Below are 15,070 nucleotides of genomic sequence, written 5' to 3'. Positions count from 1 at the left end.
ATAAATCAAATATGCAACGAATGTAAACAATAGTCTTGCGTCACCTTTCTTTTCGAGTTTCCTAATCGCATCCTCAGCTTCGTTCTGTTTCGTTTTATAAAAGGCTTTCAATTCCTCTGTCTCGTTATTCTTTCTACCTAAGATCTGCAAGCAAATTGAAAACACTTGAAAAGACCTTTTTAAAAAGCAAACAACATATAAAAAATGCAAACAATTGGTTTGCCACAAACAAATAAGAAATCACTCTTTTTAGTGCATTATTTCTCCTAAGGATTTTTGGTCTTCAAATCACTTTTAGGGTAATTATCATATTTTTATAAGCATGCCCTTTATCTCTAGTTTCTGCATATTCTCTAAAATGGTAACAGAAGGATATCTAAGGGGCACGGGTGGGGAGGGGGGGAAGGAGTGATATTAAAGCATCTAATTCATCAAAGGGCTGAAAGAACAAGGGAAGCCTTGACAGAGGCACTAGCTAACCTTATGGCAGATATTTCAGGGGCTGGAGGGATTTTGCCCTACAGTTAAAGGACAGTTGAGGGAAAAAAATTGATAAGCGTGATGAAACTTCCTGCATATTTTGAAACACCCATCAACCTTCATCCTCATCATTCTGCCTCCAAACCTACTTATTCCTCCTTTATTGCAACCCTGGTTCTCACGGGCAGGATTAACAAGGGAGGATAGAAAGCAAAGAAGAAAACATGATCCTACTGAACAGAGATATCAACCATCAATGCTATTTGAGCACTTACAGTATGCAGAGCACTGTACTAAGTGCTTGGGAGAACACAACAGAGTTGGTAGATACAAAAGCCCACAGATACAATTATATCCTGGCAAACTTTTCCATTCCTAAAATCATACATTTATAAATTTTAATTTGGCACCTATAACCATTTGTAATAATTCTTCCATGCTCCATTTACTTTGCCAAATTGGACCTCCTGGAAATGAGGCTTTTGCGATGTCTTAGCCCAGTCCAGAAAAGTCCTGAACAAATGTGGGCTATGGATTAAGAAATGTCAATAAGAGGTAGATTTGAGTTGCAGAGAAACTGGGATTAAACACCTCCCAGCTGCTCAGGAATGTGGTGCTTGGAATAGAAAAAGATTTGGGGAAATACCAAGGACGAGAAATATTTTTAAGTGTGGATACCAGCGAAATAGTCATTATGAATCTAACATCATGACCTGCTCCGGTTTGAAGACAGAAAGCCTCACATAGCAGCAGCCAGATGGTGCAATCTTTGTGGGGGGAACTGGATCATGCTTATGTGGAACGCCCACAAGCCGGACATTGAGGTTCATGCTAAGCAGAGTTTAAAGGGGCAGCAGAAGAGTGTGGGGTAAGGAACAGAGGAGGAGAAGAGAAAGGTGGGGGGAAAGCAGGAAGTAAGGAAGCCCCATTAATCCAGGAAAGAAAAACACTAGAGAACGGAAGGAAGAAGAGGAAGACGCACTCAGAGACAATGTAACAGGTTCAGAGGATGGGAAATAAAAGCGAGGCACCCAAAGAAAATGAAGGGAAGAAGCAGGGAATCAGACTGGAGGGAAGACCACTGGAATATAGGACATTTTCCAATTAATTGTTGGGGAGGACAAAAGTCACACGTATGAGGAAAGCAAAGAGATAAACAGGACTGATAAAATATAAAATGGAGAAGCAGCATGGCCTAGTGGACAGAGCACAGGCCTCAGAGTCAGGAGGACCTGAGTTCTATTCCCGGCTCCATCACTTGTCTGGTGCATGAGCTTGAGAAGTTACTTCACTTCTCTATGCCTCAGTTACCTCGTGTGAAATAGGAATTAAGACTGTTTGCCCCATGTGGGATATGGATTGTGTCCAATCTGATAAATTTGTATCCACCCTCGCGCTTAGTACAGTGCCTGGCACTTAGTGAATGCTAAAAGACCATTAAAAACTGTGCAGAACAAGATGGAGGTCACAAGACAGGAAAAGAGAAAGATATGATTCTCTAACCTGAGAGCTTTGAACTCTGGGGATATGTCACGGTTGGGAGAAAGATTCGGAGGATGAACATGGATTCTATGCAAAGAGAGTAGCAGTAATATTATTTATTAAGCTCTGTGAGCTGAGCACTGGGCTAAGCACAGAGAAAGAAGACCCAGGTAGAAAATACACATGGAACCTCACATTCTATGGCACGGAAGCCAGAGAAGCAAACAATAATGAAGTAAAAGGCCAAAAGTTTTATTTAGGAGGTGAGAAGTATAAGGAGAAAGGGTAAGACAGGTTAAGTGGAAGTTTTGTTCCTAAATACTTCAGTCGACGCATAGAGGAGGAAGGAAGAGTAGGTCACCTTGGCAATTCGAGGAGAAGGCGGGCAGAACGAAGAAAAAAAGGAATTTTATGGAGAGGTGTTTTGGGTTTTTTTGTTTTTTTAGAAAGGAGGGAGAAAGATTGGATGTTGGAGTGAAAAAGGCTCATACCGAAGACAAAACTGACAGAAGAAGTAATTGGAAGGGGAAATTCTGGAAGGAGAACTGAGAATAGGTAGGCCTTTAGACCAGACTTACTGCAAAGTTTTATAGAGAATATAGAATATATTGGTACACTGTACAAGGCTTTGGAGTTTTTCATGGAAACCTGGAGAGACCTGCCCTTGAAAAGGAAGGAGGATAGAGTGGGTCTCTCTCGGAAGACTAGGCCAGGAAAAGGCTTATGAAAAAGTAAGCTTTGGCCACCAAATTACAGTGTTGGATGACCATCGTACATCAGAACAAATACAAGATTAATGTCTATGGACTAAACATCCACAAGGTGAATGGAGAGATATGAGAGGAAACTGACGATGGAAATGGTGCGAAGCAGAATTGTTCCTGATGGGGACAAAGAACTGAAGTGGAAAAAAGAGCTAATTTCTTAGATGCGAAGATGTGGGGTGCGGGAGAAGATGTGGGAATGGGAGTGATTATTCTGGTCCTTTTTTGTAGTTTGATGTATATCAGATGCTTAGTACAGTGCTCTGGACACAGTAAGCGCTCAATAAATACCACTGATGATACATATTTTAACTTGTGGGAAGCAGCAGAGAAATCACTGGGTTGAAAGGCTCATCAAGGCTCATCCCTCATGGCTGGCAAAGTAGGGCAAAAATTCTTCACTGATAAAAAAGATGGAGCCCCTTCAGAAGATTACTTTAAAGGTTTATTGAAGACATCTCCTCCCAGAGGCCTTCCCCAATTAGGCCTTCATTAACTCTACTATTTGCCTCTGCATCACTGTTGCACTTGCATCCTTTATTCACTCCTCCCTCAGCCCCAAAGCACTTATGTTCACATCCGTAATTTATTTATATCAATGTGTGTCTCCCCCTCTAGACTGTAAGCTCAAAGTGGGCAGGGAATGTGACTACCCACTCCGTTTTATTGTACTCTGCCAAATACTTAGTACAGTGCTCTGCACCAGGTAAGCACTCAACACGCAGGATTGATTAACTGAGTCTAGGCAGCTGGGGCAGGCAAGTTGTCCAGATAATAATTCAGAAGGAAACAGCAAAGACTGAACTTGATCTAAAAGTATAGAAGCTGGTATTCAGAGAAATGTTAAAGAAATTATGATGCTGGGACCACCGGGAAGGTTGTATAGAAGAGGAAAATAAATTCTTACTAATGTAACCATAATGAATCTGGGACGGAAACTCAAAGATGTTGAATGATTTGTGATGCATGGGGAAGCCAAGTACAAGAAAGAATATGAGTTAGAGATCACCCTGAAAAGGGTCTGAGGAGAAGGAAACCCAGGAACACTTAATATCTGGATGGCAAGTTGCCACAATTCTTTGAACAATAAAGGCAAAAGAGTTAGGAGACTAGAAGATGGGATTTCAAACAAAAAAATAACTGTAAGATGCTTTTAAATCCAGAAACCATGAGCTGCAGGGGGGAAAAAAAGATATTTGGGATTAATATTTTATGGCAAAGTAGAAAATGCAGGAATTTTATGGGGGAGATCACAAGGTAACCTTGGGGGAATGGAGAATGGCAAAAATGCCATCTGGAGTAAGAGGAAATGGTATGTCTGTGTTTTTAAAAGATACAAATTGAAAATCAGTTAATAAAAATAACACTAATCAGGTGTTCTTTTTAAATGCCCAAATAAAGAAAAAACTTCATTTGAGCCCTTGAAAGCACTCTCAGGTCAATATGATTTGAGTTTTCTCCTGAGCTTAGGCCCTCCAGTAATTCCTGTTTTCCAAAAGACAGTCCAACTGTTGCTATTGACTATTCTGTTTCACCTGCCGTCTGCCTTGATATGTGCCTAGTGGCTATCTTATTTTGTTTTCCATCTGCTGGGGGGAAAAAGGGTGCTTTATCTGCAACTTACCTGGGCCTGTGCCGAACCAATCCTTTGTTCCATTCATTTATTCAATCATATTTATTAAGCGCTTACTGTGTGCAGAGCACTGTACCAAGTACTTGGGAAAGCACAACAATAAAGAGTGACGATCCCTGCCCACAAACCAACACCATCAATAACAGTTGCCCTGGTAGTGGCCTGCTGGACCCTTGACCAAGAAGTAGAACCGCCAAAACCAAGTTGCAGACAGTGAACACTCTGGTTCAATTGAATCCTGAGCACTGGACAGTAGTGGGGCCCAGGCCGGGAATAACTGCAGCCAGTTCCTGATGGGCAAGCCAAGGATAAACTCTTAGCCAAACTTGGCCCCAGATTGCTGACCAATGATACTGTAAGCAAAGCATTGTAATAATAATAATGGTATTTAGTAAGTGCTCACTAAGTGCCAGGCACTGTACAAAGCACTGGGTTGGATACAAGCAAATCGGGGTGGACACAGTCCCTGTCCCACACGGGGCTGAGTCCCAAAACTCATTTTACAGATGAGGCTTTAACAGGCACAGAGAAGTGAAGTGACTTGCCAAAGGTCACACAACAGACAAGTGGTGGAGCTAGGATTAGAATTTACGACCTTCTGACTCCCAGTGCTCAATTCATTATGCCCTGCTAGTTCTGCAAGAGCACAGCAATATACCAGACATCCCCTGCCCATAACGAGCTGGTAGTCTAGAAGGGGGACAGACATTAATATCAAAAATGAATCACAGATATGTACATGATTGCTGTGGGTCTGGGGAAGGGGAGTGTGGTGAATAAAGGGACCATGTCAAGTCGATGCAGAAGGGAGTGGGAAAAGAGGAAAGGTGGGCTTACTCAGGGAAGGCCTCTGGGAGGACATGTGCCTTTAATAAGGCTTTGAAGGGGTGGAAACTAATTATCCTTCAAATATAAAGAGGGAGCACATTCGAGGCCAGAAGCAGGATGTGGGCAAAAGTTTGGAGGTGAAATAGATGAGATTGAAGATAGCTATGTTGAAAAACTGCAAAGTTCAAATTTAAAAATTTTCTTAGGAAAGCAACCTAAATTTCAGCTGCAGTTCTAAAACGAGGTAAGGGTGGCAACTGTCACAATTACCTTCTAGTATGTTTGTCTATGCTAAACAACAAAATTTCTAAATAAAAGATAGGGAAATAACCAGGAGGAAAGAAATGAATAAAACTAGTGCACGGTTCTCTCACATTTGAAAAATAGTTGTCATGGTCAGGGCTATGACAGAACACCCTTCAGGCTACATTTAAGAAAACAAGGAAAACCTAAATAGACAATCAGCTCCTATGTCCTATGCCTTTACAGATGGAGACATAAGACCAGACAATGGTGCTGGCCCTGTGTGTTTGGGCTTCAGTTTCCTCATCTGTAAAATGGGGACTCAAAACCTCTTCTCCCTTCCCCTCAGACCCCCATGTGGGGCAGAGTCGGTGTCCAATCTGATTTTCTTGTTTCTTCTAAAGAGCTAAGAACAGGGCTTGCACATAGTAAGTGCTTACCAAACAGCACAGCTAACACACAAATTCCACTATAAATCTGGATACCATTTGGTTAGGTGTAATTTGGAATTTTTCAACCAAAAAGACTTTTTAAAAAGTTTTACCTCATTACACCTTTCAAATTTAATAAAGTCAATAAAGCTATTTATCTCAATTTGGCATTTCAGAACAACTTTACAACCATCTGTCAACTTTGTCCTACCTTCTGAATATCAGTGTCATGCTTCTGCTGCAGTTGAAGCTTCTCTTCATGAAATTTCGCTTCCATTATCTTTGTTTTCATCTCCAACTTTAAGGGAAAAGAGAATCACTATATCATTTTTCTTAAATCAACTTAAGCTCTTATTAAAGATGATTTATCAAAATAAATTTTATTTTTATTTTGCTCAACTTCCATGAGTACATTGGCAATAACATTGAATAAAGGTTTTAGTATTATTTTGACTTTAATTGCAAAAATGAACCCCAGCAGAGAAAATACCAAAGTAATAAATGTCAATTCGGTGTAGCTGTTTCAGGATCATATCATCTGTTAAAACTGCAAGGCTATAGAAAGTTAACCTAATGGCATTACTTTTAAAAAACCTCCTCAAAACCCTCCAGTGGTTGCCTATCAACCTTCCCACAAAACAAAAACTCCTCACTCTTGGCTTCAAAGGTCTCCATCATCTTGCCCCCTCCTCCCTCACCTCCCTTCTCTCTTTCTACTGCCCACCCAATACACTCCGCTCTTCTGCCGCTCACCTCCTCACTGTCCCCCATTCATGCCTATCCTGCCGTCGACCCCTGGCCCGTGTCCTGGAATGCCCTCCCTCCTCACATCCGCCAAACTAACTCTCTTCCCCTCTTCAAAGCCCTACTGAGAGCTCACCTCCTCCAGGAGGCCTTCCCAGACTGAGTCCCTCCTTTCCCTCTGCTCCCCCTACCCTCCACCCCACCCTCTGCTCTTCCCCCTTCCCCTCCCCTCAGTACTGTGCTCATTTGTATATATTACCCTATTTATTTTGTTAATAAGGTGTATATCTCCTTGATTCTACTTATTCTTGTCTTGTCTATCTGTCTTGTTTTTGTTTTGTTCTGTTTTGCTTTGCTGTCTCCCCCATTTAGACTGTGAGCCCATCTTTGGGCAGGGATTGTCTCTATTTGTTGCCGAATTGTACATTCCAAGTGCTTAGTACAGTGCTCTGCACATAGTAAGCGCTCAATAAATACTACTGAATAAATGAATGAAAAATCTGGTTCTTTAATCTAAATTGCAGTCTAGCCTAGTAGAAAGAGCCCAGGGCTGGTAATCAGGAAACCAGGGATCTAACCCCAACTGTGTGACTGATGTGTTTTATGGTAAAATACTTAACTTCTCTGTTGCTCAATTTCCTCATCTGTAAAATGGGGATAAGGCCTGGCACTCCCTATCTTTAAGATGGTGAGCCCGAATGGGACAGGGTCTGGGTCCGGTAGGATTATCTTGTATTTCCTTAGCACTTATCACACAGTAACCACTTCAGTATCAAAATTAGATTTCCCAATCTTTTATTCATTCAATCGTATTTATTGAGCGCTTACTATGTGCACAACACTGTTCTAAGCGCTTGGAATGTACAATTCGGCAACAGAGACAATCCCTGCCCAACAGCTATTACTACTAACTCCACACTGTCTTCCTCTCCATATGTTGAGATAGTCACTTGTACATGCCTTTATGAAATTGCTTAAATGCATGTGTTGGGGTATATAGTTGTGTATGTATGAAAACATAGTTTCGGCATATAAATTATAAGTATGTGCATAAATGTTTTGAGGCTGAGGGAGAGGTGAATCAAGACAGCAAATCAAGGGGACGCAGAAGGCTGTGTTCATGGATCAAATTATACATAAATGCTAAGAGGAGTTGTTTATATATAAACACATGTTTGTTATTGGGCTGCAATATTTGTCAATTCATATGTTTCACTGAACACCTCAAGGACAGTCCTCTGTTCAACGCTACCATCCTCAGATCCAGTATCAGTATTGAATGAACACAAGTGAAAGACAGAGCGTGGCCCAGGGAATGGAGCACAGGCCTGGGAATCATGAGGACCTGGGTTCTTAATTCCGGCTCCACCACTTGTCTGCTGTATGACCTTGGGCAAGTCACTTCACTTCTCCATTCCTCAGTCAGCTGTTCCGTAAAATGGGGATTAAAAGAGTGAACCCGAGTGGGCTCGGGAATGTCTCCAATCGGCTTAGTTTATCCCAGTGCTTAGTATTGCCTGGAACATATTCAGCGCTTAACAAATACTATAAAAAAACCACATACAAAGCCATGGTAATGTGAATATCCTTTAAGACTCGCTGGGAGGACAACAATGAGGCGCCACTGCTTAGATCTTGGGGCCATCCCTGTCGTCTTTCTCTTATTCGGTACATAGAATATTGTGTTGGCGCTCATAAAACTGAGGTTTACAAGATTCACCAAGCAGGATTAATCAATGGTATATAGAGAGGGCTTACTCTGTGTTAAGTGCTCGGGAGATACAATACAATTCACTTAGTAGACATGAACACTTCCCACAAGGAGCTTTTAAGCTAAAGGGGAAGACAGACAATGAAATAAATTTACAGATAAGGAAGGAGCAGAGTAGAAGGATAAGTACAAAAGTGCTTTGAGAGGAATGAGTATCAATGGGCTTAAGGGGAACAAATCCAAGTGCAGAGGCGACCTAAGAGGGAGGGCAAATACGTTGGGGAAAAGAAAGGTCAGTCAGAGAAGGTTTCTTGGAGGAGATGTCTGTACCCTAAAAGCACTCGATAGTCAGCCCCAAATAGCACTTACGTAAATACTCCTAATTTATTTCAATGTCTGCTTCCCTCTCTAGACAAGGAAACGTGTCTACCAACTGTTTGTATTATCTTTTCCCAAACACTCAGTAATGTGCTCTGAGGAAAGTAAGCACTCAAATACCATAGATTGAGAGACATGATTTCAGTAGGGCTTCAAAGATGGGAACAGTGGTGATCTGTTGGATATGAAGTGGGAGGGACTTCCAGGCTGGAGGAATTATGTGAGCAATGGGTTGGTGGTGAAAGAGACAATATTTAGACACAGTGAGTAGGTTGGCCCTAAGCGTGGCTTAGTGGCAAGAGCACGGTCTTGGGAGTCAGAGGACGTGGGTTCTAATCCCAGCTCCACCACTTGTCTGCTTTGTGATCTTAGGCAAGCCACTTAACTTCTCTGTGCCTCAGTTAACATCTGTAAAATGGGGATTGAGAGAGTGAGCCCCACGTGGGACACCTTATATCTACCTCAGTGCTTAGACCTTTGCTTGGCACATAGTAAGCGCTTAACAAATACCATTATTATTATTATTAGAGTAGCTAAATTTGCAGGCCGGGTTATATTAGGAGCAGGACTTAACTGGTATTTTGCTCTCCAACCCTGTGTGGTTCAGTAATTTTTAAAATTGTTTCAAGATTACTGCTACTGAGCAAAGCTGATTCTTCAGCAACTGAAGATATCTGATATCTTGGCCTGTCCACTGTGTAGGGGTTTTGTTTTTTTCAGTCCACCCCTTCCCCTCCACCCCGCAACACACACACAAATTGATGTAGTTTTGTACTAAGCGACTCACAATCTCTCATCCAGCCCCTATGTTCAGTGATAATGCTAGATCCTCATCAGTTTCATAAACTACTGCTGAGTGTGATCATCAGTTCTACCATAAAGCCACTTGGGTGTCAACAGATACCCTAATAATCCACAATGGAAATGTCATGGCTTCAGATACGATTGTGGTGAACTGAGGATATTGGCAAATTAGGAGAGAAGAAAAGGCATGAGCAACTCTGGAAAAGTTTTCCTTGGAATTCTCCAACCTATTGCCCAGAAACAGTTCAAGTTCTCACACACACCCAATGAAATGGAGACAGCAAGGAATCTCCCCTACCTCACTAATCCTCTCCAAACCATTCCAGGAGTCATCCTTTTCAAAACCAATTCTGCCTCCTCCACCCTCCGTGTAATGCACCGCTGAAGAAACTAATCATACCTGAGTGTGGAGGGATAAAATAGCTGACCTTTCCCTTCCATTCCCTCCCAGTTCAGCTGTATTATCTAGCATCCCTGTGTAGTAATCACTCTGCAAAGCGAACACCAACAGGGGCAAGCTACTTATATCTGCCAGTACCCTGCACAAGAAATGGTGTTTTTCTTCTCATGTGTAGGCTACAAAACACAAAACTGAAATGTGGTAACCTGTCAATGGCTTGTGGGAGAAACAATTTATACAAGGTTTTTCAAAAAGCTCCATTTCAGAATGACAACCAGCACTACTGCTTCAAGTGATGATGCTCCGAGGTAATAAGGAAAAATATAGGGACTCAATAATAATTTTATAAGAACCTATATTTTGATTCACTTCTACATTCTGGACTGCAGCATAAACAAGAAAAAAAAAAGGTCATGATTCCCCCAAGTTTTGGTGCTGTAATTTTCTAAAATGAAAACTCTTCCCAAAACTATGAAGTTAAGCTATTTGTCATACATCTACAATATAATTCCTTTGGGTTTCTGTCATTATTTACTCTCCTCACTGAGACTTTGAAACAAATAAACCCTAAGGCCATATAAACAATACTGATGCCAAACATCTGTGCTCTCCCTGTTATTTCAAGCTAAAGAGGGCAACACTAACATAAAAGATTGAAATACCAAGTCACAGTTCCTTTTCCTCTCCATTTCCAATCCCTTCAACCACAAACTACAATAAAAGATACTGTTTGTATAAAGAAGGGTAGTTAATCAAATGCTGAATTTGGATTTTAATCCTTCTTGGAATTCTGTGCCTCATCTAAATTCTGGCTGACTATTCTTCTTAGGGAAAACAAGTAATTACGATGTTTTCCCACCCTCACAGAATCGTATCTAAAAATGTGTCCTTCCTCTTTTTTTCCCCAAACAAAATTTTGCAAAATAATTTGAATTCATTTAACCTGTTTAATTTCCTGTCACACAAATCACAAGTCAAAGATACCACCACCCCCCTTTAAAAACAATGGTATTTATGTACTTACCATATGCTAGGCACTGTACTTAGCCCTGGGGTAGACAGAAGTTAGGTTGGACAAAGTAGTCTCTGTCCCACATAGGGTGCACAGTCTTAATCCCCATTTTAAGAGGAATTGACTGAGTCCCAGAGAAGTTATGTAATTTGCTCAAGGTCACACAGCACACACATGGTAGAGCCAGAATTAGAACTCAGATCTAACTCCCAGGCTCATGCTCTGACCAATAGGGAATGCTGCTTCTCCTGCTCTCCTGTGTCTGAACCCTAAGAATCTTTGACAACTGCTGATTGTCAGGCTTTCCAGAACTGATCTTTAAGCCAGAGGTGGTATTTTAAGGATTTGGTTACTTTCTAAAATTCTACAAGGTGCAGAAATTTTTTTTCTGTAGGAAATACAGTGGATTTCAAAGGCAATTTGAATAAAACATTATTTTTCAGCAACAAAGGACATTAAATTTTCAGTGGCAAAATGATATTGATGTAAAAGAAGTTACTAATTCATATTTTAAAATGTCACTCTATATTCTTGTATTTTACTAGCAAAGTACCTTCTTTATATCTTTAGTTATAAGCTTAATTCCTAGTACAAATATAGACTGCATGCTACATTACTCATTTCATTTTCAGAGAAATAGGACTGTATTCTTTGAACATTATTCCAATTTTGGAGTTTACTACTGATAACAAAGCTTGGCTATTTTCAAAAAACAGGATATATCCGCTCTGAAAAATCAAAAGCCATGAGACGACATTCAGCAGAACAAACACAGATATAGGCCCCAATTTTCGGCACAAAAGTACTGTTATTCATGAAATAGAAATGCAACAGACTTCGATGATGACATCAATTATAGGTCCCACTGGTGTCATTATGGGCAGCGAAAGTGTCTGCTGATTCTGTTGTATTGTACCCTCCCAAGTACTTAGTACAGTGTCTGCACACATAGTAAACACTCAATAAATACCAGTAACTGATTGATTGGAGGAAATCAGAGCAACTGCTCTTCAGCCAAGTTGGTTCCTCCTCCATTGGAAAACCAGGGCCGGTAGGAGAGATGCCACTTGCCCCCCACATCATCCTAGCCATCCAGTCTGACTTCCCTGGAATGGGCAAAAGAGAAAATGTAATTGTCACATTTTTCAAATGTTTGGAATGTTCAGAAGACTGGGAGAGTTGAACTCTCTCCTGACTGGCCTGAAGGTTGCTCTTTTGTTTGTGGTGTACTCTAACTCCTACCGTTTTGAATGTTGTCCATGCTTTGTAAACGTGTTTTTCCACTTTCATTGTTTCAATCTTCCCTTGCCTGTCCATCACCAGTCCTCCATGGGCTTTGGAGTTAGAGGATCTGGATTCTAATCCCAGCTCTTCCACTTGACTTCTGTGAAACTCTTCCAATGTCAAAACTTGGCTGAGCTTCAGCTTCCTAATCTTTCAAATGTGGGTTCGGTTCTCCCTCCTCCTTGAACTATGAGCCTCACAAAGGAGAGGGACTATGGACAACCTTATTATCTTCTATCCACCCCAACACTTAGTTCAGTGTTTGGCACATAGTAAATGCTTAAATACCACAATCATTATCATTATTATCATCAATGATAACGGCAAAAATGGAGTAGTATTTTACTCATTTTCCCTTCTACCGATCAATTATATGTATTTGACACTTACTATGTGCAGAGCACTATATTAAGCACTTGGGAGAGTATGATAAAACAGAATTAACAGATACGTTCCCTGCCCATAATGAGCTATTTGGACTGTAAGTCCCTCGTGGGGCAGGGATGGACCGCATCTGATGTAACCTATATCTACCCCAGGACCTAGATGGTGCTTATCTCATAGTGAGTACTTAATACTATTATCACTATAGCTACTGTACCCTTTTTAGGCAGCTCACTGCTCCAGGCAAGTGTTTCTGAGAGAAAAGGTGCCAGAATTTTCCTACTATTCTAAGTGCTTTACAGGATCCAGATGTCAGGAGAAAGGGCATCCCCCACAAAGCCCCAGGTTCCTTTCAGGGTTCGGAGGAACCAACATCTCTAAAATGGAGACATCTCCCTCCACCGGAGGGGGGACAGAAGGCTGTGAGCACCAGGCCTGAAGCCCCTATAACACCATTCAATCGTATTTATTGAGCGCTTACTGTGTGCAGAGCACTGACTAAGCACTTAACATCAGGGCTCCAGAATGCCAACAAGCAGCAGGATGTGAAGAGGCTGCTATAATCTACCCAGGGGCTAGGGCAGCCTCTTCACACATTGCCACCATCTTAATTCTAATTTGATTTATTTATACTGATGCCTGTTTGTTTTGATGTCTGTCTCCCTCCTTCAAGACTGTAAGCCAGGTGTGGACAGGGATTGTTTCTCTTTATTGCTCAACTGTACTTTTCAAGTGCTTAGTACAGTGCTCTACACACAGTAAGTGCTCAATAAATACAACCAAATGAAAGAATGAGTAATGGAAAAGCCGCCCTCGTTCCACCCTCCCAAGCTGGAGTGGAAAGAGAGCAGGGGCCTGTGAGTACACACTTGGCACTTCCCAGGAGTTCAACTGGGATCCCGAGATTGAGTTTTTCATGTTTTCATACACCAGCTTTATTAAAATGAAAGAATCTGGCCTGCCACTAAATTCTGTTCTCAATTAAAGTTTGTCTTTTAACACCAAATTCAACTCACTTGAGCAAATGCCTATTAAAGAAATAAAACCGATTCATTGGCATAAAAACTTCTCTTATAACAAATAATTTAGTATAAGTTTACCAACCAATCATCAATACCATACCACCCAAGATGTTTAAGAATAATGGGACAACCTGATTCCCCTGTGTCTACCCCAGTGCTTAGAACAGTGCTCGGCACATAGTAAGCGCTTAACAAATACCAACATTATTAATAGCAGGGCAAAATCAGGAAGCTTTCTTCAGAACAAACACACACACACACGTACCTTGGACACAACAGTATGATCATCTCCCAGCCTGTATAAAATTTCACTTGTCTAAATAGCTGGAAAATTTCTGCCCCCTAATGTACAATTCCATGTGTACCACCCAGTGTCATGGCTTCAAATTGTTGGTATGTGCAAAATAACTTTGGGATAAACTTAAATAACTACAAAATGTCATCCTACAGTATAATGCAGCTGTGGATCAAATGCCCGCTGCCTGACAAACATCTGGACATTCTACTGGTTAGGTTACTGGACTGAATTGCTCACTCATCTCTTTGATCCTTCTTAACATCTCTAAAGCATATGCACGATAATTAAAGTCATAAGCCAGTCATGTTCCAAATAAAGCAGTCCCCTAGAAATGGCCAAGTCCATACTAGTAATAAGGTTCATTATAAACTTTCTTTTCACTGCAAAGTTGATCCATAAAACTGCCTTTACTGGCACTACATTATAGATCAATTGCTCATAAAGCATATCTGGTCAGAGCCTCGTGGAAAGAGCACGGACCTGGAGTCAGAAGGACCTGGGTTCCATTACTGGCTCTACCACTTGTCTGCTGTGTGACCTGGACAAGTCACTTCACTGGCCCTCAGTTTCCTCACCTGCAAAACGGAGAATAAGACTTGCGAGCCCCATTTGGGACAGGGACTTCGTTCAACCTGATTAGTTTGTATCTACCCCAGCGCTTAGAACAGTGTCTGGTACATAGTAAGCGCTTAACAAATACCATTATCAACATTGTCATTGTTCCCCAAAATGGGAAACAAGGACTACTGAAGATAAGTTGTCTCTCTCATAGGTTGCTTCCATGTCAGAGATAGTATGGAGGGATAAAAGGCCCAAAAACTAAAGGGGAAAAGTTCTAAGGGGCCCAGAATAATGGAGGCGGTGTTAGGAAAAAGCTCAGTAAACGGTAATTGTTAAAAAGAGGGAATCCAAAAAAACAAAAAACAAAAACAACCCACCTGTTTTTCAGTTCTCTTTCATTGATCTTGCTTCTTAGGAGGAATTTTACAAATATAATCATCTATTCAGCACTTAGAACAGTGCTCAGCACTTAGAGTCATGCTTGGCGCATAGTAAGAGCTTAACACACACCACTGTTGTTACTATTATTCAGCAGAAATCAGCAAAAAATCAGGCTCAGCAAGCAAGCTTCAAAGCCTTAGTGAAGGCACATCTCCTCCCAGAAGCCTTCC

The 15,070-nt window shown here is 41.2% G+C and overlaps 1 protein-coding gene across 9 annotated transcripts in view; it reads right to left on the bottom strand.

Moving 5' to 3' along the window:
* CEP112 (centrosomal protein 112) overlaps positions 1-15,070 on the bottom strand; it is a 286,688-nt gene that overhangs the window by 219,208 nt on the left and 52,410 nt on the right. For all 9 annotated transcript variants that reach the window (XM_029080112.1, XM_029080120.1, XM_029080119.1 and 6 more), the window contains 2 exons: positions 6,073-6,159; positions 45-144 (listed from right to left, as the gene is read on the bottom strand). In XM_029080112.1, the coding sequence (XP_028935945.1) occupies positions 45-144; positions 6,073-6,159 (187 nt within the window). The remainder of the gene's footprint in view (positions 1-44; positions 145-6,072; positions 6,160-15,070) is intronic.

Source organism: Ornithorhynchus anatinus, chromosome 15, assembly GCF_004115215.2.
Source record: "Ornithorhynchus anatinus isolate Pmale09 chromosome 15, mOrnAna1.pri.v4, whole genome shotgun sequence".
Taxonomy (NCBI): Eukaryota; Metazoa; Chordata; class Mammalia; order Monotremata; family Ornithorhynchidae; genus Ornithorhynchus; species Ornithorhynchus anatinus.
This window is presented reverse-complemented; position numbering and strand designations above follow the sequence as displayed.